The following is a 23,230-nucleotide window of genomic DNA, read 5'->3' on the forward strand; positions in this document are numbered from 1 at the left end:
CCCGGAAAAGGGTGGAGTGCCATCTCCGGGTTGGGGAGGAGACCCTGCCCCAAGTGGAGGAGTTAAAGTACCTCGGAGTCTGGTTCACGAGTGAGGGAAGAGTGGATCGTGAGATCGACAGGCGGATCGGTGCGGCGTCTTCAGTAATGCGATCCGTTGTGGTGAAGAAGGAGCTGAGCCGGAAGGCAAAGCTCTCAATTTACCGGTCGATCTACGTTCCCATCCTCACCTATGGTCATGAGCTTTGGGTTATGACCGAAAGGACAAGATCTCGGGTACAAGCGGCCGAAATGAGTTTCCTCCGCCGGGTGGCGGGGCTCTCCCTTAGAGATAGGGTGAAAAGCTCTGTCATCCGGGAGGAGCTCAAAGTAAAGCCGCTGCTCCTCCACATGGAGAGGAGCCAGATGAGGTGGTTCGGGCATCTGGTCAGGATGCCACCCGAACGCCTCCCTAGGGAAGTGTTTCAAGCACGTCTGACCGGTAGGAGGCCACGGGGTAGACCCAGGACACGTTGGGAAGACTATGTCTCCCGGCTGGCCTGGGAACGCCTCGGGATCCTCCGGGAGGAGCTGGACGAAGTGGCTGGGGAGATGGAAGTTTGGGCTTCCCTGCTTAGGCTGCTGCCCCCACAACCCGATCTCGGATAAGCAGAAGAAGATGGATGGATATTTTGCCTTAGCCTTGAATGAACACTTGATGCATATAATCACAGCAGTATGATGATTCTATGTGTCTACATTAAAACATTCTTGTTCATACTGCATTAATATATGCTCATTTTAAACTTTCATGCCGAGAGGGAAATCACAACTAAGTAAATTTAGCAAAACTGTATTTATTAAACAGTTATTAAGCAGTGGCACAAACATTCATGTCATTTCAAAACAGAAAGTGCAAGATTGTCAGAGACATTTTAAAACAAGCTATGAGTGCACTTTTGTGCATGATGTCACTAAGATGACATATCAAAACAACACTAAATTAAAGTGCACTTTTTGTACAGAACGCCACTACAATAAAGTGCACTTTTGTGCATGATGCCACACAAGATATTTCATCCATCCATCCATTTTCTACCGCTTGTCCCAATAAGTGTCAAATAAAAATTAGCTGCATAATAGGAAATCAAATAGCAGTGCTGCTACTTTTTGTAGTAACGCTTTTGCCGCATAATTGTTCAACATATTCCCGCTTGAAGCCAAACCACCGCCAGACGATGGACCCTGTGCTGTTTTTCTTGGGAATTAATTATTCCTTCATTTGTTACCAGATTGGCACCTTCTCTCTCTCGTATTACCACTCGCAACGCACAGTTAGCATCACAGCTAACGTTACCCATGTAGCTACCTCTCTGCTCGGGGAGGACATGTGATGTATGTAAGAAGGTGCACTTGTTTATGTCTCTGTGAGAAGGAGACAAGAAAGAGTGGGAAACGCATGCAATGTAATGCCCGCAGCTAAAAGCAACTGCGTGAGAACATACAGGTATACTCAAATATCACGATATAGTCATTTTCTATATCGCACCAGAGACAAACCCGCGATATATCGCCCAGCCCTACTGCAGACTTAACATCAGCTCGCGTAAACAATAATTTCCAGTGTAGAACTGTCATAGGATGCCACCTGTGCAACAAATCCAGTTGTGAAATTTCCTCGCTCCTAAATATTCCAAAGTCAACTTTATTATGAGAAAAGTGAAGAGTTTGGGAACAACAGCAACTCAGCCACCAAGTGGTAGGCCACGTAAACTGACAGAAAGGGGTCAGCGGATGCTGGAGCGCATAGTGCAAAGACTTTCTGCACAGTCAGTTGCTACAGAGCTCCAAACTTCATGTGACCTTACAATTAGCCCACGTACGGTACGCAGAGAGCTTCATGGAATGAGTTTCCATGGCCAAGCAGCTGCATCTAATCCATACAGTCCAATGCAAAGCGTTGGAGGCAGTGGTGTAAAGCACCTCGCCACTGAACTCTAGAGCAGTGGGCATGTCTTCTCTGGACTGATGAATCACGCTTTTCCATCTGGCAATCTGATGGACCAGTCTGGGTTTGGAGGTTGCCAGGAGACCGCTACATTTCGGACTGCATTGTGCCGAGTGTGAAATTCGGTGGAGGAGGAATTATGGTGTGGGGTTGATTTTTCAGGAGTTGGGCTTGGCCCCTTAGTTCCAGTGAAAGGAACGTTGAATGCTCCAGGATACCAAAACATTTTTGGACAATTCCATGGGATGGCACTTCAAGTTCATATGTGAGTAAAGGCAGGTGGCCAAATACTTTTGGCAATATAGTGTACTTGTTGGTCACAAAAAATATTGTCCTGAAGAATTTGGAGGTAATCCTCCTTTTTCATTGTCCCATTTACTCTCTGTAAAGCACCAGTTCCATTGGCAGCAAAACAGGCCCAGAGCATAATGCTACCACCACCATGCTTGACGGTAGGAATGGTGTTCCTGGGATTAAAGGCCTCACCTTTTCTCCTCCAAACATATTGCTTGGTATTGTGGCCAAACAGCTCAATTTTTGTTTCATCTGACCACAGAACTTTCCTCCAGAAGGTCTTATCTTTGTCCATCTGATGTCAGATTAAACAAAAATCGTTATGCTCTGAGCCTGTTTTGCTGCCAATGGAACTGGTGCTTTAAATGGTACAATGAGAAAGGAGGATTACCTCCAAATTCTTCAGGACAACCTAAAATCATCAGCCCGGAGGTTGGGTCTTGGGCGCAGTTGGGTGTTCCAACAGAACAATGACCCCAAACACACGCCAAAAGTGGTAAAGGAATGGCTAAATCAGGCTAGAATGAAGGTTTTAGAATGGCCTTCCCAAAGTCCTGACTTAAACATGTGGACAATGCTGAAGAAACAAGTCCATGTCAGAAAACCAACCAATTTAGCTGAACTGCACCAATTTTGTCAAGAGGAGTGGTCAAAAATTCAAGCAGAAGCTTGTGGATGGCTACCAAAAGCGCCTTATTGCAGTGAGACTTGCCAAGGGACATGTAACCAAATATTAACATTGCTGTATGTATACTTTTGACCCAGCAGATTTGCTCACATTTTCAGTAGACTCATAATAAATTCATAAAAAAACCAAACTTCATGAATGTTTTTTGTGACCAACAAGTAGGTGCTCCAATCACTCTATCATAAAAAAATAAGAGTTGTAGAAATTATTGGAAACTCAAGACAGCCATGACATTATATCCTTTACAAGTGTATGTAAACTTTTGATCGTGACTGCATGCATAGTGTATTCATTTATTATGAAAGGCAAGATGTAGGAAGTTGTGTAATTTTTAAAAATTAATTTAAGTAAAATCAGCATTATCAGGCGGGCCTTGTAAAGACGATTCCAGTTATATAAATATAATTTTTAATTGATAAATATTAATGAAACCGGTGAAAATTAATTATAAAATAATTAAATGTAATTATTAAATAATTTCTGGTGAAGATTTTAGCTTTGACATTTTTGCTAAAAATGTCATAATTTCTTAATATTTACCCAATTTTAAAAGAAAGTTGCTAAAATTGGAAAGTTTTCTAATCAAAGAAACAGGAAAAAAAGAGGTTTCACAGTTACGATGTGTTTTTAATTTATTGAATTAATAAATAAAAGGCCACTCGGACTCTACTTGTAACCCCGGATTTACACTGAATGCCGCTGAGATAGGCTCCAGCACCCCCCGCGACCCAAAAAAGGACAAGCGGTAGAAAATGGATGGATGGAGTAACTGCAACGAAACATTGTGTCCAAGGAATGGTGCTCCCATCTGCCATCCAGCAATCCATACCGCCGTTCGGTTGCGGCTCTGCCGCGCAGCGAAATAATGCAGACTTTTACGATATCTCGCAAATCCGCGCATAGTCATGTGATAAGGAGTTGTCGTACACACCGTGGAACACCGTGTTCCTTGCCGCCCATCAATACCCTGCTTCTCAGCTGGTATTTGACGCAGGCCCCCATATAGATATCAATAATATGCCTTTATATGCTTCCTAAATTTTGGAGCTCCAGAATTAGCATGTCTTCATCCTTTTGTGTCAAGGAGGTGAAATTACATCTGAAAACCTTTGACAAGTTGACTTCATGTCCGACCCCGCCCATTAGGACGTTTCAAAGTGTAAAATACGATCCGCCAGGAAAGGACCATTTTATTTTGAAAGTAACTGAGATAATTATTGTTTTGTTTGTGCAAGACTTTCTGTCCTAGACAAGCAGATTTAAGATCAATTGACCGGCTGCAAAATTAGAAGCCCTGCGTATATTTAGCGGTGTTCCGCACACGGTGGAAACCGACACAAAGACCTGAATGGAAACTGAAAAAGTTCGCTGCCATGGCGGCGTCGTATCGCATCCCGTGTAAAGGTGTTATGTTATGTTATGTTATTTTCATTTATTATGCGCCCCCCAACCAACTGTTACATCCGCCCGGGGCGCAGCCCGAGTAGAGAAACAAAAAAAGCAGAAACTGAGACACACAAAGGAATCTAAAATAAACATTTAAGACTCACAATGAACACATAAATTAAAAGTCATCTGCGGTAAAGAGGCGAGTTTTAAGCTGTGCTCTAAAAGAGTCCAGAGTTGTGGCGGACTTGATATTCAGAGGGAGCTTATTCCATAGCCTAGGTGCCATCACTGAGAAAGCACGGTCTCCCTTTGTCTTTAGGTTTGACCGTGGGACCTTCAGGGTCATCTGGTTGTCAGATCTAAGGCAACGACCAAGCCTGGAGCCGGTAGGTTGGTCCAGGAGATCTTTGATGTAAGCTGGGGCGAGACCATTGAGGCGAGTCACAAAACAAACAGCCAGGCACTCAGCGTGTCAAAAAAAATCTGAGCTAGAATCGATCAATTTGAAAATATATTTGGCAGACTCACAGATAAATGTATAACTTATACTATAATAGGGATTAAAATGAACATTTTACTCGCCAAGCTTTGTGACGCGGGTGCTTGTCCAATCTAAAAATTTCGATATTCTGTATAAACTAGGATGTGTGTTCTACGTCATAAGTAGTGGTGATGAAAACAATACTTCGGCATGATCAAGCGTGAAACCGCTCTGAACTACCACTGCAGATATCCGGTCAGCGGCAAACATTCATACCTATCTGGGTTGCCTCATGTTAAATGCTACTATCGTTTATATGTGAACGTATGCACATGGCCTGCAAGATGTGATGTGTTTTGTAGTCCGAAGGTGAGGGCAGCCTGCTGAGATGTATGCGGTGCACAGGCAAGCCCACACGCCCACCTCTGTGGAGTTCTCCGTCTACTGCAACTTCATTTCCAACAAGGAGAAGAATCTAGTTGTCGCCGGGACGTCACAAGTGTTTGTCTACAGGATTATCCACGATGTGGAGGTATTTGCACTGTCAGTACATCAACAACAACAAAAAACAGTCAACGAGAAGCCGCCTCTAACATGACACATATGTTTCAGAGTACATCGAAGTCCGACAAGCCCTCAGGTATGTTTGAATATGGTTGTTGTACATTAGTCTAAGTCAGGGGTCGGCAACCCGCGGCTCCGGAGCCGCATGCGGCTCCTTGACCACTCTGATGCGGCTCAGCTACATGCATGCCGACCCCCTCGATTTTCCCAGGCGACTTATGGATGTCAGTGTCTCTCAAAGACTACTCCCAGGGAAAAATAATCCTATTAACACTCTAATTGCTATATAAAGGGCGTGCCCTAATTGCACTGCAGTAATTGTCCTCTATAGCATTTACTTACAGCATGCCAGGCCAGCCACATGTTGTATGTTGTTATTACTTGCTCACACAGGAGACAGCAAAGCATAGTTACTCATCAGCCACACAGCTTACACTGACGGTAGCCGTATCAAACAACTTCAACATTGTTACGTTACAAATATGCGCCACACTGTGAACCCACACCAAAAAAGAATGAAAAACACATTTCTGGAGAACATCCCACTGTAACACAACATAAACACAACACAACCATTACCCAGAATCCCATGCAGTCCTAACTCTTCCGGTCTACATTATACACCCCGCTACCACCAAATCCCCCCACACATCAACACCCCCCCCCCCCCCTTCGTGGTTGGTTGAGCGGAAGAGTTAGGGCTGCATGGGATTCTGGGTATTGGTACCGTCAGTGTAAGATGTGTGGCTGCTGAGTTAGTAGCCTTGCTGTCTCTTACGTGAGCAAGCTGAAGCTGCATTCCACTTGTGGCCGAGCAGGTACACTGATTGGGCAGACTGTAGAGGGCGCCAAATGCAGTGTCATCACGATCTGATATTCGGGAGTCTCCCGGGAAAAATGAGAGGTTGGCAAGTGTGACGCAAGCGACATTCATCCAAAACTCGCGGGCTGCACTAACATCCAATTCCCACACTATAGTGCGTGCCGGTGCGTGTGTCTGAGACCCCTGGTTAACATAGCACAAAGCATGTAAGCTTTGTATGCGGTGTTTTTCATTTTAAATTTTAAAAACATTTTTGTGGCTCCCATTACTTTCTTTAATGTGTGAAACTTGCCAAAATGGCTCTTTGAGTGGTAAAGGTTGCCGACCCCTGGTCTAAGTTCATTTGTGGGCACCCTCTCCTGTAGGGATTGGTACCTTTAACATTTGAACCCATACGATACAAATTCCAAATACCAATTTTCGGTACTTTTGTGGGGTAATAAATATTGATTTTTTGATGATGATGGTCGTTTTTTAATGTAACATTTAAAGATCAGCTAATTATGGCAACTGATGTCCAGTCGTTATATCTTGTTTTCTTACACATATGAATCTCATTTGCAATGCAATTGCACATTCAAGACATTAGATGGCAGTACTGCAACCTGTACTGTGGTAAAGGTTGCAGGGGTCTGCAACCTTTACCACTCAAAGAGCCATTTTGACCCGTTTCACAAAATAAAGAAAACAATGGGCGCCACAAAACTCTTTTGCAATTTAAAATGAAATAACACTGCATACAAAGTTTATTTTGCTTTGTGCTATGTATAAACCAGGGGTCTCAGACACGCGGCCCGCACCTTAATATGAAAATGTAATGTTAGTGCGGCCCGCGAGTTTTGTATGAATGGCGCTTGACAGCATCACAATTGCCGACCCTCCCAATTTTTCCGGGAGACTCCCGAATTTCAGAGCAACTATTCTCTCGAATGTCTGCTGATTTTCACCCTAACAACAATAATAAAGGCGTGCTATGATGGCACTGCCTTTAGCGCCCTCTACAACCTGTACAAACAGCTTTCCAGTCCAGTCATATGTTGTATGCGGCTTCTGCAGACACACATAAGTGACTGCAAGGCATACTTGTTCAACAGCCATATAGGTCACACTGAGGGTTGTGATATAAACAACTTTAACACTCTTACTAATATGCGCCGCACTGTGAACCCACACCAAACAAGAATGACAAACACATTTCGGAGATCATCCGCACCGTAACACAACATAAACACAACAGAACAAATACCCAGAATCCCATGTATCCCTAACTCTTCCGGGCTACATTATACACCCCCGCTACCACCACGCTTGACTTTATTGTGGCATGTTTTGCACTCCACCTCTTCATCTTTTTCGTTTTGTAAGGTAAAATAATCCCACACAGCTGACATTTTTACCGGTAACTTCCGCTCGCCTTTAGGAACCATGAACCGGCATCCGCTTCCGATTAGGACAGACCTGTGGATGTGTTGAAGGTGTGCTGGAAAATGCAGAACGGAAATTAGGGAGCAGCAGAAAAGTGGAATGTATTATTTAAATCGGTGCGTTGGAAAACACGGACTGGAATTTTTTTAAAAACGGGATCTGCATTGGCATTTTCCCAAGCCTTGCCGATTACGCATTTTTTGGCAAATATCGGCGGCCGATCCGATCCAAATATCGGATCGGGACAACCCTAATCCAGATATATATCGTGTATCCTGACATGGCCTAAAATTATCGAGATATTAATAAAAGGCCATATCGCCCAGCCCTAGTCTGCAGCTGTATGTGACATTACGTACAACAGAGGTTTCGAAATATGGCACTGTTTGATGTAAATCGATGCCCAGTAGTACAGATGGAATTTGGACGGTGCCTATAAAAGTGGCGAATTCGATGGCTATTCCTACTCTCCTTTTGTTTTTGTTTTAGATGGCAAAGCTCGCAAGGAGAAGCTGGAGCAGGTGGCCAGCTTTTCGCTCTTTGGTAACGTCATGTCCATGGCCAGCGTGCAGCTCGTAGGAGCCAGCAGGGATGCGCTCCTCCTTAGCTTTAAAGACGGCAAGGTCTGAGCAGAAAGAAGATCATTGAAAATGATTTGGATTTCTCAAAATTTTTCCGTGTTCTCTCATCAGCTGTCTGTGGTGGAGTACGACCCGGGGACACACGACCTCAAGACGCTGTCCATGCACTACTTTGAGGAGCCCGAACTCCGAGTATGTACAATATCACAACGAAACATGCAATCCACTTATATTTGGACACACTGACAGCCACCTGATGAGACTCCATTTTGAAATTGCAGGATGGCTTTGTACAGAACGTACACATTCCTATTGTCCGTGTGGATCCGGAGAATCGCTGTGCAGTTATGCTCATTTACGGCACCCAACTGGTGGTGCTGCCCTTCCGGAAAGACACGCTAACCGATGAACAGGAGGGTGGGGTCGGAGACGGGTGAGTGACCTAAAAAGTACATTACTATGGAAACGAAACTAAGTGATCTGTGAAGCGCAGCATTCATGCAGCCCCAGGTCACCACACAACCTCCACCATGCTTGACTCCTGTTGGTTATTTTTAGTGGAGCGTAAATCCATACTGCCATTAAAACTATACACTGACTGCTCTAAAGTAGGGATGGCAAAACGGGTTACTAAGGCTCCTAATTTGTCTACTGACGTATGCAGTAACATATTACATAATTTCCGGTTGTATTATTTTCTGGTATATTATTTTTCCAAAACTATTATTACTCGTAATTAGGGATGTCCGATAATATCGGACTGCCGATATTATCGGCCGATAAATGCTTTAAAATGTAATATCGGAAATTATCGGTATCTGTTTCAAAATTATCGGTATCTGTTTCAAAAAGTAAAATTTATGACTTTTTAAAACACAGCTGTGTACACGGACGTAGGCAGAAGTACAGAGCGACAATAAACCTTAAAGGCACTTCCTTTGCGTGCCGGCCCAGTCACATAATATCTACGGCTTTGTGTACACAGCGGCGTTGTAAAAAGTCATACATTTTACTTTTTGAAACAGATACCGATAATTTTGAAACCGATACCGATATTACATTTTAAAGCATTTATCGGCCAATAATTTCAGCAGTCCGATTTTATCGGACATCCCCAGTTATAATGATAAACAGCGGTAATATTACAGACTGTTAGTAATACTGCTTAAAATTGTATTAATGCATTTTTATGCAACACTGCTCACTTCCTGGGAACGGAGTCGCAGCAGCGCCGTTCGGCTTTAGAAAACATGGAGGCAACGACACGACTTTGCTCCGAAGCTTTGCCCATTGGTTAAACTGAGCAAGTCGCTTTGTTTTACTTCATTTTACTCGCTTCAAGATCCGTGGAGTCTAGGCATGTGTTTAAGACACACTGCTCTTGTCAAATGGCAACAGGTGTGGATAATTTTGGAGATTTGTCCCAAACAAAAAAGTAAACAGCGGAGAGGGAAAAAATGTGCTCTTTCATTTTGAAGGTGCGCCACAGAGTCCTTCACTCAGCTGCTGTGACTGAGAGTTACCATGTCTTTAGTTTGTTTACTGGGATGGTCACGCATCCTTCATTTAACTGCTAACTTTGTCAGTGTTCCAATAACATCAATACTAGCTAAAATGTTTTGTCATCTCATCGAATTGATCACAGGCTGTGAAGTGTGAACATGCTGAGGGCACATTGATTGTGTAATAGATGTGAGAGGTAATACTCCTGTTTATTTTTGTTGGCCAAACTGTTGCTCTGAACCACATGATGTTGTTGGAGAAGAACACATTTATTAGAAACCATTCATGTGACATAGCATTTTGGTAATGTTTTATAGTGTAAAGTTAATTTCTATACGTTTTTTGCCCAAACACTTAATGGATCGGTCCCTAAACAATATGAACTGTACATGTACATAAATATAGTAAATGTACACAAAATGTACTTACCTAAAAAAATATATACTTCTCTCCATCAAAATGTGAAAATAGAGATAAAGGCATCATGTAATGAGAAAAAGCTGACACGTTGATAGTTATCATAAACAAAACCACAAATATGTGTCTTTAAATATATGGATAACAATTATCCATAGCCTTTTTATTAGACATAACAAATGCGATGAGGTGGCGACTTGTCCAGGGTGTACCCCGCCTTCCGCCCGATTGTAGCTGAGATAGGCTCCAGCGCCCCCCGCGACCCCGAAGGGAATAAGCGGTAGAAAATGGATGGATGGAATAACAAATTACATGATGGCATCGGGTTCACACCGCAACACTGGTTTACTTAACATAATGAATAATTGTGATTAATAATTGTGATTTCAATATTGATCAAAATAATTGTGATAATTATTTTTGCCATAATCGTGCAGCCTAGACTAGATCTAATATATGAACACTATTTCTATCTATATGGACAACAAGTGCAGTTATGTCTTATGGCCATCAGGTGCCATCTTGGAATATTCTTACATGTGTTTTAAATTGTTTTATCTCCTGTGTCAATAAAGTGTTAACTTGCACAATTTTCACATTTATATTTATTTGTTGTTATTTTGTTTCTGCCATATTATTTTGTTTACAATGCTTGTGTTGCTTTCATATGCACATTACATTTGTTTGAGAGGTACCTGAAACGCAATGTTCCTATCTACAAACAAAATAATTTAGAATGCGTTTATTTTTTTATTTTAAACAAAACTTGGTTAGAAAATTTCAGTGTAAGTACTTTATAAAAATGTTGAGCACATTTAAAAATACCGCAAAAATTATGATAACTGTGATAATTTTGGTCACAAAGATTGTGAGAACAAATTGTCATACTGCGACACATTACTGACAATAGTTTATCGATCCGCCCACCTTTGTTTAAATTCAAGAGCTCTAGCTTGCAGTTAGTTGTTAGTATATCCTCCTACAGTGTGTAGTGTAGCATATTTCTTGTCCTCTAGGGATGACACTTGTAAAAAAAAAAAATTACAAGTTTTTAATTTGCCACCATGCAGGTAAGGATTGCTGATTTATAAGTGACTTTGCTGCACCCTGGAGGCACATTAGCCACAAGCAAGGATGCAACATTGCATTGAAGATGCAACGTGCATTCGCTTGCCGCTGTCAAATTTGTAGGACACAGCTAGTTTGTCATCAATATGCATTGTCTCGATGTAAGTGCAGTTATATGGTCAGACAAATGTATATCATTTAAATCGTCTATATTGCGCAACCTTACTCTAAAATCCATCCATCCATTTTCTACCGCTTATTCCCTTCTGGGTTGCGGGGGGGCGCTGGAGCCTATCTCAGCTACAATCGGGCGGAAGGCGGGGTACACCCTGGACAAGTCGCCAACACAGATAGACAGACAACATTCACACTCACATTCACATAATAGGGCCAATTTAGTGTTGCCAATCAACCTATCCCCAGGTGCATGTCTTTGGAGGTGGGAGGAAGCCGGAGTACCCGGAGGGAACCCTCGCAGTCACGGGGAGAACATACAAATATCTAAGTTTAATTTATTTAGTAATGTCACCATGGGAAGATTTACTGCAATGAAAATACTTGGCCTAACTGTGAGATACTGTTTTGTGTACTTTCCTGCAGTCCCAAATCCAGCTTCCTGCCGAGTTACATCATCGACGTCCGCGAACTGGACGAGAAGCTGCTCAACATCATCGACATGAAGTTCCTCCACGGCTACTACGAGTCTACGTTGCTCATCCTGTTTGAGCCTAACCAGACGTGGCCCGGGTCTGTCCCCTGCACCCCACACAATTCCTCCCCTTTAAATAAAACAATTTATGTCACGTTCTTCTATCTCCTCCCTCCCAGGCGCGTGGCCGTGCGGCAGGACACATGCAGCATTGTGGCCATCTCTCTCAACATCATGCAGAAAGTTCACCCTGTCATCTGGTCACTGAACAACCTGCCGTTTGACTGCTCGCAAGTCATGGCCGTTCCCAAGCCAATTGGTGAACATCCTTCTTATCTTCAGAATCACTTCTGTATTTTGTTTGTTTCCTGTGTGGTCATTTTTGTTTTGTATTTTCATTTTACTCCCCACCAATCTCCACAGGTGGTGTGGTGGTCTTCGCTGTGAACTCCTTGTTGTACCTGAACCAGAGTGTTCCACCGTACGGGGTGTCTCTTAATTCCCAAACAAACGGGACCACAGCATTCCCTCTGCGTGAGCACAAAAGTGAACACACACTTCTTACCCTACATTTTGCCTATGTAACATGTTTTGGCTTTCTCAGGTGAACAAGAGGAGGTGAAGATTACCCTGGACTGCTCCCAGTCTGACTTTATTGCCCATGACAAGATGGTTATCTCTCTGAAGGGGGGAGAGATGTGAGTGCTTGCTGTTATTATTACTTCGGTTCAGCTCTTCTATCAAGATGCAGTTATAAATGTCTTTCCCTGTCTCTTTTCTTGCCATAGTTATGTTTTGACCCTCATCACCGACGGCATGAGGAGCGTCCGAGACTTCCACTTTGACAAAGCAGCCGCCAGCGTCCTCACAACCTGTGTAAGCTTTATAAGCAGTCTTTATTTGTAATAAATGTCGTACCGTATTTTTCGGACTATAAGTCGCAGTTTTTTTCATAGTTTGGCCAGGGGTGCGACTTATACTCCGGAGCGACTTATGTGTGAAATTATTAACACATTACCGTGAAATATAAAATAATATTATTTAGCTCATTCACGTAAGAGACTGGACTAGTGGTTCTTAACCTGGGTTTGATCGAACCCTAGGGATAAGGTGAGTCAGCCTCAGGGGTTCGGCGGAGGTCAAAACACACCCGACTCATTGTGTAAATACAAACTTCTCCCTATCGGCGTATTACGGATACGGCAACAGCTGACTGGTTTGCAGGTGTGTAATTTGTTGTGAGTTTATGCACTGTTGGTTTTGTTGTTTGAATAAGGTGATGTTCATGCACGGTTCATTTTATGCACCAGTTAAAAAACATGGTAACACTTTAGTATGGGGAACATATTCACCATTAATTAGTTGCTTATTAACATGCAAATTAGTAACATATTGGCTCTTAATTAGTCATTATTAAGTACTTATTAATGCCTTATTCGGCATGGCCTTATTATAACTCTAACCCTGACCCTAACCCTAACCAAATAACTCTAAATTAAGTCTTTATTACTTAGAATATGTTCCCCTGGTGTCCAAATAACTTTAAATTAAGTCTTTGTTACTTAGAATATGTTCCCCATACTAAAGTGTTATCAAAAACATATATCTTTGTCTTGAATTTGAAAAATATATATATATATTTTTCACTAAAGAAGGGTTCGGTGAATGCGCATATGAAACTGGTGGGGTTCGGTACCTCCAACAAGGTTAAGAACCACTGGACTAGACGTATAAGATTTCATCGGATTTAGCGATTAGGAGTGACAGATTGTTTGGTAAACGTATAGCATGTTCTATATGTTATAGTTATTTCAATGACTCTTACCATAATATGTTACGTTAACATACCAGGCACGTTCTCAGTTGGTTATTTATGCGTCATATAACGTACACTTATTCAGCCTGTTGTTCACTATTCTTTATTTATTTTAAATTGCCTTTCAAATGTCTATTCTTGGTGTTGGGTTTTATCAAATAAATTTCCCCAAAAAATGCGACTTATAACTGCAGTGCGACTTATGTTTTTTTCCTTCTTTATTATGCATTTTCGGCCGGTGCGACTTATACTCCGGAGCGATTTATAGTCCAAAAAATACGGTAATTTACGGACTATTAGCCGCTACTTTTTTCCCCACACTTTAAACCCTGCGCTTTTAATTAATCAATCATCCATCCATACGTTTTCTATCGCTTTCCCCCTCTGGGGTCCAGTGGGGCTGGAGCCTCCCCCAGCTGCAATCTGGCAGAAGGCGGGGTAAACCCTGGACAAGTCGTCACCTCATCGCAAAGCCAACACAGACAAGACAAAACTCGCATTCGCACACTAGGGCTAATAAAAGTTTATTTATATATAGCCATTAATTACAAATGCCTCAAAGAGCTTCACAAACTCACGACAACATCCCCTGAGCCAAACCATCATGATAAAACCTCCAACACACTGAACCAACAAATCTGCGGATAATTTATGGATATTTTTTTAGCATTTTTTTAGGTGAGATTAAAAAGAGTATTTAATTACCGTATTTTTCCGATTATAAATCGCTCCGTAGTATAAATCGCACCGGCGGAAAATGCATAAAAAGAAGAAAAAAAACATATATGTCGCAGTAGAGTATAAGTCGCATTTTTGGGGGAAATTTATTTGACAAAATCCAACACCAAGAATAGACATTTGAAAGGCAATTTAAAATAAATAAAGAATAGTGAACAACAGGCTGAATAAGTGTACGTTATATGAGGCATAAATAACCAACTGAGAACGTGCCTGATATGTTAACGTAACATATTATGGTAAGAGTCATTCAAATAACTACAACATATAGAACATGCTATACGTTTACCAAACAATCTGTCACTCCAAAGGTAGACAATGCGCTGCTTCCTCTTCTATCGGTACATCGCTTACGTCAGAGTCATCGTCAGTTGCAGTTCCAATTATTCCAGCCTTTCTGAATCCGGACAGGATGGTTTCGGTTGTCACATGCTTTGTGGATCCATCCAATGACCTCCAGAAAAGTTGCATGGCGCTAGGGCTGCAACTAACGATTAATTTGATAATCGATTAATCTGTCGATTATCACTTCGATTAATCGATTAATAATCAGATAAAAGAGACAAACTACATTTCTATCCTTTCCAGTATTTTATTGGAAAAAAAACAGCATACTGGCACCATACTTATTTTGATTATTGTTTCTCAGCTGTTTGTACATGTTGCAGTTTATAAATAAATGTTTATTAAAAATGTTGTTGTTTTTTTAAATAAAAAATAAATGCGCATAGATCCAACGAATCGATGACTTAATTAATCGCCAACTATTTTTATAATTGATTTTAATCGATTAGTTGTTGCAGCCCTACATGGCGCATTAATATTATTTGATATTTTACGGTAATGTGTTAATAATTTCACACAAATCGCTCCAGAGTATAAATCGCACCCCCTGGCCAAACTATAAAAAAAACTGCGATTTATAATCCGAAAAATACGGTACAGATCATAATTAATGAATGAATCAGTTTGTTTTTTTTAAATAGCTTGTGGGGATTTAAACATATTAATGATAACTGTGGTAAATCTCCAGACGGTTAGTATTACTGTTTTAAATTAAAATTATGGAAAAACCATGGTTAAGGGCACTTTGATCAATTTACATACTGACTGGCGCCATCTTGGTAGCTTAAATGCTTACATGAAAACAAGACACATTGTCATTCTCCACTAGGAAACAACGTACCCCTAATCTAAACTTATATAAACCCATTGCTGTCTGAGTAACTAAGATATTCAATTGGGTACATTGAACCTACAAGCTCTGCTCTCTTATAAAGTACCAATGATTGTCACACACACTAGGTGTGGCGAAATTATTCTCTGCATTTGACCCATCACCCTTGATCACCCCCTGGGAGGTGAGGGGAGCAGAGGGCAGCAGCGGTAGCCGCGCCCGGGAATCATTTTTGGTGATTTAACCCCCAATTCCAACCCTTGATGCTGAGTGCCAAGCAGGGCGGTAATGGGTCCCATTTTTATAGTCTTTGGTATGACTCGGCCGGGGTTTGAACTCACAACCTACTGATCTCAGGGCGGACACTCTAACCCAGGGGTCCCCAGACTTTTTGACTCGGGGGGCCGCATTGGGTTAAAAAAATTGGGCCTGGGGCTGTATATGTGTATATATATATATATATATATATATATATATATATATATATATATATATTTTATATATATATATATTTATTCCGAGCGCGATGATGTCACGTTATCAATGGGAAAATGCATTTTTAGACAATATGATTTGCCTGAGCGGCTAGGAGACACTGAGTAACCAGCGGTAAAAAATGGATTAGAAAGAATAGATTTTTTTTAAATAATTTTTTTTTTTTTTTTAAATGTTTTTTTTTTTTTTTAAACTTGGGACTTCCTGTGGGCCGGATTTGGGCTGTAGTTTGGGGACCCCTGCTCTAACCACTAGGCCACTGAGTAGGTGGCCTAGTGGTTAGAACAGAGTGATCGCTCTATACTCAGAGCAACACGAGATGGAGGTATTTTTACGGACCGCTGAACAGAATAGGACGCCCGCCAGAAGTAATGAATAATAATAATGGATTTTTTTTGTTAACGCACTTTTCCATTTGAATAAATCTTAAAGTTGTACAGTACAAGACAACATTGAAAACAATAAATGCTTAGCCATTTAAAGTACTAAGACTAAAACACTTATCAGTGAAGAAATACAAAGCATACAAAATAGTGGGTTTTCTAACCATGTATTTTATTTATTTAAATTATTAAAAAAATAACTTTGTCAAAAGATTTCAATGTGTGTATAAGTACTTATTGTGATGATAATGATAACCATGATTATTTTGGTCACAATAACCATGATATGAAATTTTTATATATCGTTACATCTGTAATCGCTTGATAGGACTACGTTTTAGCTGAGGCAGTCCTTCCTTCATATGTTTGCACGTTGTCCACCTCAGATGACCACCATGGAGCCTGGCTATCTCTTCCTCGGGTCCCGCCTCGGTAACTCCTTGCTGCTGAAGTACACTGAGAAGCTGCAGGAGACGCCGCCGGACGAGGTGAGAGAAAAGCAGGACAATGAAAAGGACAAAGACAAACAGGTGAGCATGTGTGACCATCATTTGTATCAGCTTTGTGTCCGGTTGTCGTTTTACTGAACAACAGTCAATGGTTTCCAGGAGGAGCCGCCGAGCAAAAAGAAGAGAGTCGAATCCTCCACTAACTGGACTGGTATGTTTGCAAATGTGCTCTGTTTTTTTTCACGTCAGGTTTGTTTCATTGCTGTGCTTCTTTGCCCACTTTAATAGATGAAGTGGACGAGATTGAAGTGTACGGAAGCGAGGCCCAGTCAGGCACCCAGCTGGCCACATACTCATTTGAGGTGAAAGAACATGCATGGACGGAATATTAATTCCGGATGTCGCGGGGAGATACAACTTGCTTGGGGGTCGTGGCTTAATGGGATTTGATGTGTGTTTTGGAGTAATATTATTACATGAAAATAATTTTCCGATTTAATTTATGTGCAAAATACCAAAATTAACAGAATCAATAACTATTCAGCTTTTCATGATCGTTTGATGATGTAGTTTGTTTACCTCATACGATATTATCTCAACTTTCGAGCTTAATTGGTTCTGTGACGGAGCTCTTAACTCTAAACACTTGTATCTATAATCAATCTGATTCCGATAAGTAGTAGTCAAGGGTGCCGATAGCCAATATTTGGAGCCGATAGTCCTTTTCAGTAAAAGTTATTTAAACATCAATAGTATCTGTCAATAAGCAGCTGGACAAGGCTTTAAGCTGTTTTTTAACATTATTTTTGAGGAAACTTCAGACCAGTATGGTAATGTTTTGTGTGGCACTAATATTGTGGTAAATTTAGCACCAAAACGCCTTTATTACGTGTGCCTAAGGCTGCGGGTCAGAGGAACGTTGACATTTGAATTTCAAAATATAGAAAATCTCCGGGGAAAATTTGTACAAATATGGGATATCGCTACATCACAATAACTTGCCATCTACATTTTTTACAATTTTATAGCAGTTTATGGATTTACTACGTTGTAAGATTTCCTCATGAGGAACCCTGAAATATTGCGAACATTCAAATAAAAACTATTCTTTAAGTAGCTTATTGCTGAGGCATTTTTCAAGCTGGCTGACATAATTTTTCCTGGATGTTACAGAGTTTATGAGAATGTGTGAGCTGCTGCCTGCTCTTCTTTACTTATTTAATAATCTCCTATTTGTTGAAGTATTTACTCAAAGTTCGCAGGGCAAATTTTTTTGGTGCTTGAGCAGTGGTTGTCTACTTCACTATATATATATGTAGGGCTGCAACTAACAACTAATTTGATAATCGATTAATCTATTGATTATTACTTCGATTAATCAATTAATAATCGAATAAAAGAGACAAACTACATTTCTATCCTTGCCAGTATTTTATTGGGGGGAAAAACAGCATACTGGCACCATACTTATTTTGATTATTGTTTCTCAGCTGTTTTATTTTATTTTTTTAAAGTAGCCTTTGCACATGCGCATAGCGTAGATCCAACGAATCGATGACTAAATTAATCGCCAACTATTTTTATAATCGATTTAATCGATTAGTTGTTGCAGCCTTATATATATGTATATATATATATATATATATATATATATATATATATATATATATATATATCACACAGTATATACTGTATACACACACACACATACAGACACACACTAAATACTGGCATCATGTGTGTATATATTGTATCGAAGTAAATCTGTTGTAGTTGTAAAAAAAAAAAAAAAAAAGGCCGATATCAATATAAAGGGGCCGATAGCAATACACGTCAAATTGTCAAGTATCATTTGAGCTTCAATTAAAACCCTTATTTACTGTATATAAAAATAACTTTACCGCATGTATTATTGATATGACTTCTGATGAATTAACTGAACATGTATTTCTTGCTTTTTCTGAGAGGTCATAAATTGTCTGTACAGGTGTGTGATAGCATACTGAATATTGGGCCATGTGTCAATGGCTCCATGGGTGAACCTGCCTTCCTGTCAGAAGAGGTAGATGCATTTCAAATTCTAATCTAAGTCGTACTTAAATGTGTCACCGCTTTAGGCCTAAACCACAACTTGTGTCCCGCCCACAGTTCCAGGGCAACGCAGAGCCTGACCTGGAGGTGGTGGTGTGCTCTGGCTTCGGCAAGAACGGGGCGCTGTCAGTACTGCAGGTGAACGAACACTTGTGTGCATGGTTCTGAAAGTCCGCACCAAAAAAAAAACCTGTGGTCGCAAGGCCCGTCTATCACAGGTTCAGTGTTGGTGCTACATGAATTCTGGGTCTACCAGGGCTGTCTCAGAGATACATGGAGTCGCCTGTAAATAACTCAGATACACATGCTTTTGTCTGCAGTACTTGTGTATAGCATCTCACATTTCAGCAATATTTTGGTTAAATCTTCTAAGGGGACAATACTATACAACTTTAGAGTAGTCTGCGTACGGAAAAAAGGTGCCGAACAGCCTAGTTTCCCAAAGGAGGGGATCTCTGCTCTTTTTTACAATGTCACAGCACTCCCTCAATGAACCACAGCTCCCTAAAGCGGACAGCATTCATGCAACCCCAGACCAAGTTGCCAGCTACGGGTTGTGTGTTGTCATTTTCAATGGATAGTAAATCTGCAACACTATAAAAGCTGTACACTGACTACTCTAAAATATAATAATTTTTCACTTCTACAGTATTATCCCTTGGGAATATGACCTCCAAAATGTTTTGCTGAAATGTGCGGGGTGTACTTACATATACTGTAACCTTTCCCTTTATGTCATTAGAGGAGCATCAGACCCCAAGTAGTCACCACCTTCGAGTTGCCAGGGTGCCACGACATGTGGACTGTCATCTCATGTGAAGCCAAAGAAAAAGTACTGTTGTCACCGGACAGCTTGAGTTTCAAATCAGCATGTGTTTTTTTTTGTAAGTTTGTTCTCATTCCAGGCAGCAAAGAGTGAGGAATCAGACGACGGGGCCGAGAAGGAGATGGGGGAGGACAAGGGAGAGGAAGAAAAGAAGGAGGAGGAAGGGAAGAAGACAGAGGAGGAACAAAAAGAGACGCCGCTGGAGGACGACGCCAAGAAGCACGGTTTCCTCATTTTGAGCCGAGAGGATTCAACAATGGTAGAAGCCTGTTTTTTCACTTTATAGGCATCTTTTCTTATTTCATATCAAGAATAACCAACGCTGTTTTGCGCTGCAGATCCTGCAGACCGGTCAGGAGATCATGGAGCTGGACACTAGTGGATTTGCTACTCAGGGACCCACTGTGTTTGCTGGCAACATTGGTGACAACAAATACATCATCCAAGTCTCCCCCATGGGCATCCGGCTGCTAGAAGGGGGTAAACACAACATACAATAGTATACATTTTTACTTTGTTACAGTAAGTGTGTTTATCCTAAAAATTCCTGCCACTTCATTTTGCACACTATAGCATTTTTACAATAATATTGTACAGTGGCCTTAATATTGTGATAATATCATACCAGGAGATTTTTATATCGTTACATCCCTCTTTCTAACCTATTTTTTTCCAGTGACGCAGCTCCACTTCATCCCAGTGGACCTGGGCTCTCCCATAGTGCACTGCTCTGTGGCAGACCCCTTTTTGGTCATCATGACCGCCGAGGGAGGGGTCACCATGTTTGTGCTGAAGACCGACTCGTACATGGGAAAGACGCAGCGGCTGTCTCTGCAGAAACCACTGATCACCATGGTGAGGAACCCAACATTCATTGTCATAGCATGCCTCTTGCTGGCTTAAACAAAAACCGTCATCATGCAGACCCCTGAAGTCTGAGGGATAATGTTACAATATGTTTATTGTTGTGATTGTAGTTTGCACAGCCTTTCTCGTGTAGCTAAATAATCCACATCATATTAACAGCTTAACAGCTCTCCGTGTGATGGAATTTAACACCACTGCAAACTACAACCACCCTCATAAACATCAAGTTTAATTAATACAGAGATAGTAATTGGATCTCATTGCACCTAACGAGGCGTCCAGAGGGTGTTCACACTTCTTTCAGTATAATTAAAAAGTTTTAAATTGTCTCCCGCCAAGCAACCTCGGGTGATAGCGCTGTGTGCGTACCGAGACGTGAGCGGAATGTTTACCACGGAGAACAGAGTGAGCTGTCCCGTCTTGGAAGACACAACCATGAAGAGTCTGTCTGAAGTGGAGACAGTCATTCAGGACATCAGGTAACAACCACTGTGTTTAGTTTTATAAGCTGCATGTGGACTGATGGGGAATGTTTGCACAGTCACGCAATGGACGATGAGGAGGAAATGCTATATGGAGATTCAAGTACGGCCACAGCGCCCCCTAAGGAGGAAATTAATCGCACTTCTGGACAAGCTGCGTACTCTGGGAGTGAAGGAGGTCCCATCAAAGCTGAGCCCACCCACTGGTGCATGATTGTGCGAGAAAATGGTGTCATGGAGGTCAGGGGCACACGTGACCTCATAACAACTTCTATTTACATTGGAACCTCGATTTATGAACTTACCGTATTTTCCTGGCTATAGAGCGCCGGAACCCACCAAATTTCAGTAAAAATACATTTGTTTACGTACATTAGTCGCACCGGACTATAAGCCACAGCTTTATACTGGTACAAAATATTTTTTAAAGGTTTATTTATTTACCGGTACCTTAATTGTGTCCCTACGGTGCTTGTAACACTCTAGTAAAACAGCTGATCAAACAAAACTGAAGTCATCGTCATGGACCCACTAGCTAAACAGACTCAATAACTCCACTGTAACCGTTTTGGACAATTTACGAAATGGAAACAACCCAAGAAGAATGCCATTGTAAGTTAATAATACTAACACAGACACTTGTAAATGTGTTAGCATATTTGCCAATGCTAACGATTGCTTACATGATTACATTATGATAGCACGTACAAATATGCATGAGAACACTAAGTATGAATTCCATCCATCCATCCATTTTCTACTGCTTATTCCCTTCGGGGTCGCGGGGGGTGCTGGAGCCTATCTCAGCTACAATCGGGCGGAAGGCGGGGTACACCCTGGACAAGTCGCCACCTCATCGCAGGGCCAACACAGATAGACAGACAACATTCACACTCACATTCACACATTAGTAAATTGTGAAACTTGCAAACGTTGCTTGGAGTGATAAATGACAAATCTTTTTGAGAGGAAACGCTATGGACAAATACAAGAAGTGCGAACTCGTGTTTCCGTCTGTGTTTTATTAAAACTATTTGTTGAGTACAGAAGATTATGGCCGATAGCGAAGAAAAATCCATACATTAGCCGCACCATTTTACAAGCAGCAGGGTTTAAATCGTGGGGAAAAAGTAGAGACTTATTGTCCGAAAAATGCAGTAATTGCTTCTTGAACAGGGTTCGTTAATCAAAAAGTTTGTATAGTGAAACAAATTCCTTCATAAAAAATATATACAAATATGAATAATGGGTTTCAGCCTCGACAAACATCCATATTTTAGTAAAGGTTTGTACACTTTTGAACACAATATAAAGTGCAATACAGTACTGTATAGCAAACAAACATAACAGGGTGATGGATTCAATTAATTTTAATTATAAAACCAAAAAACAACAAGTTGCTTTCCTCTCTATGTGCTACTCTGCCAAAAAGCGCACGCACGGAAGTCACTTTGGTGCCCTCACAAATAATCAGAAATCCCAAAATTAATAAATTTTACTAACCATATTGCTACAATAACAACATTTTTAAAATGTACTTGTGTTACCATCGCAAAGGAGGAGCAGACAGTGGGAGGGAGGTAGGGAAGGAAGGGTGCGGGGGAGAAAGACAGTGTGTGTGCGCTTTGAAAAAGTCCCCACTGAATGTGAGATAGCTTTTCTCCGCTGTGGAGTAAGTTTGCTTTGGCATATTTTTGCAGAAAAATTTGGTCTCATTACAGTTAAAACTTGCTATAGTCCAAAGCCTCTTCCGTACTTGTGAGAGCTATTAAGGTACTGCTCGCAAATAGTCTTCTTTTTTTTTTTTTTTTTTACTCCAGAGCGATTCCTTCCTTTTTACCACGCATTTTTTTTTTTTGGGATTCATTGAGTTATAAAAATGGACAAAAACTTGTAACAAGGTAAAAAAACTCAGAAAATTCACACACGCTGAAGCACTAGGAAGTGACTAGTACTTGTACTGCGCCCTGCTTTTTGCCTGCAGGCGGGACACAAAACGAATGATGGGTAAAACGTTCGTATGCAGAGATAAGGTTCG

The 23,230-nt window shown here is 41.1% G+C and overlaps 1 protein-coding gene across 2 annotated transcripts in view; it reads left to right on the forward strand.

The window, feature by feature from the left end:
- Nucleotides 1-23,230, forward strand: part of cpsf1 (cleavage and polyadenylation specific factor 1) — a 37,792-nt gene that overhangs the window by 2,629 nt on the left and 11,933 nt on the right. Inside the window, exons 2-23 of one of the 2 annotated variants that reach the window (XM_062047479.1) lie at nucleotides 4,677-4,793; nucleotides 5,201-5,370; nucleotides 5,451-5,478; nucleotides 8,140-8,273; nucleotides 8,343-8,423; nucleotides 8,513-8,664; nucleotides 11,820-11,966; nucleotides 12,048-12,187; nucleotides 12,292-12,402; nucleotides 12,473-12,566; nucleotides 12,657-12,744; nucleotides 16,864-17,007; nucleotides 17,086-17,137; nucleotides 17,215-17,288; nucleotides 18,914-18,988; nucleotides 19,075-19,155; nucleotides 19,760-19,849; nucleotides 19,923-20,102; nucleotides 20,182-20,323; nucleotides 20,520-20,698; nucleotides 21,050-21,189; nucleotides 21,252-21,432. In XM_062047479.1, coding sequence (XP_061903463.1) covers nucleotides 5,227-5,370; nucleotides 5,451-5,478; nucleotides 8,140-8,273; nucleotides 8,343-8,423; nucleotides 8,513-8,664; nucleotides 11,820-11,966; nucleotides 12,048-12,187; nucleotides 12,292-12,402; nucleotides 12,473-12,566; nucleotides 12,657-12,744; nucleotides 16,864-17,007; nucleotides 17,086-17,137; nucleotides 17,215-17,288; nucleotides 18,914-18,988; nucleotides 19,075-19,155; nucleotides 19,760-19,849; nucleotides 19,923-20,102; nucleotides 20,182-20,323; nucleotides 20,520-20,698; nucleotides 21,050-21,189; nucleotides 21,252-21,432 — 2,457 coding nt within the window. In that variant the 5' untranslated portion in view covers nucleotides 4,677-4,793; nucleotides 5,201-5,226. The remainder of the gene's footprint in view (nucleotides 1-4,676; nucleotides 4,794-5,200; nucleotides 5,371-5,450; nucleotides 5,479-8,139; nucleotides 8,274-8,342; nucleotides 8,424-8,512; nucleotides 8,665-11,819; nucleotides 11,967-12,047; nucleotides 12,188-12,291; nucleotides 12,403-12,472; nucleotides 12,567-12,656; nucleotides 12,745-16,863; nucleotides 17,008-17,085; nucleotides 17,138-17,214; nucleotides 17,289-18,913; nucleotides 18,989-19,074; nucleotides 19,156-19,759; nucleotides 19,850-19,922; nucleotides 20,103-20,181; nucleotides 20,324-20,519; nucleotides 20,699-21,049; nucleotides 21,190-21,251; nucleotides 21,433-23,230) is intronic. The other variant, XM_062047480.1, reaches the window with a different exon arrangement.

Source organism: Entelurus aequoreus, linkage group LG05 (genome assembly GCF_033978785.1).
Source record: "Entelurus aequoreus isolate RoL-2023_Sb linkage group LG05, RoL_Eaeq_v1.1, whole genome shotgun sequence".
NCBI classification, from domain to species: Eukaryota; Metazoa; Chordata; class Actinopteri; order Syngnathiformes; family Syngnathidae; genus Entelurus; species Entelurus aequoreus.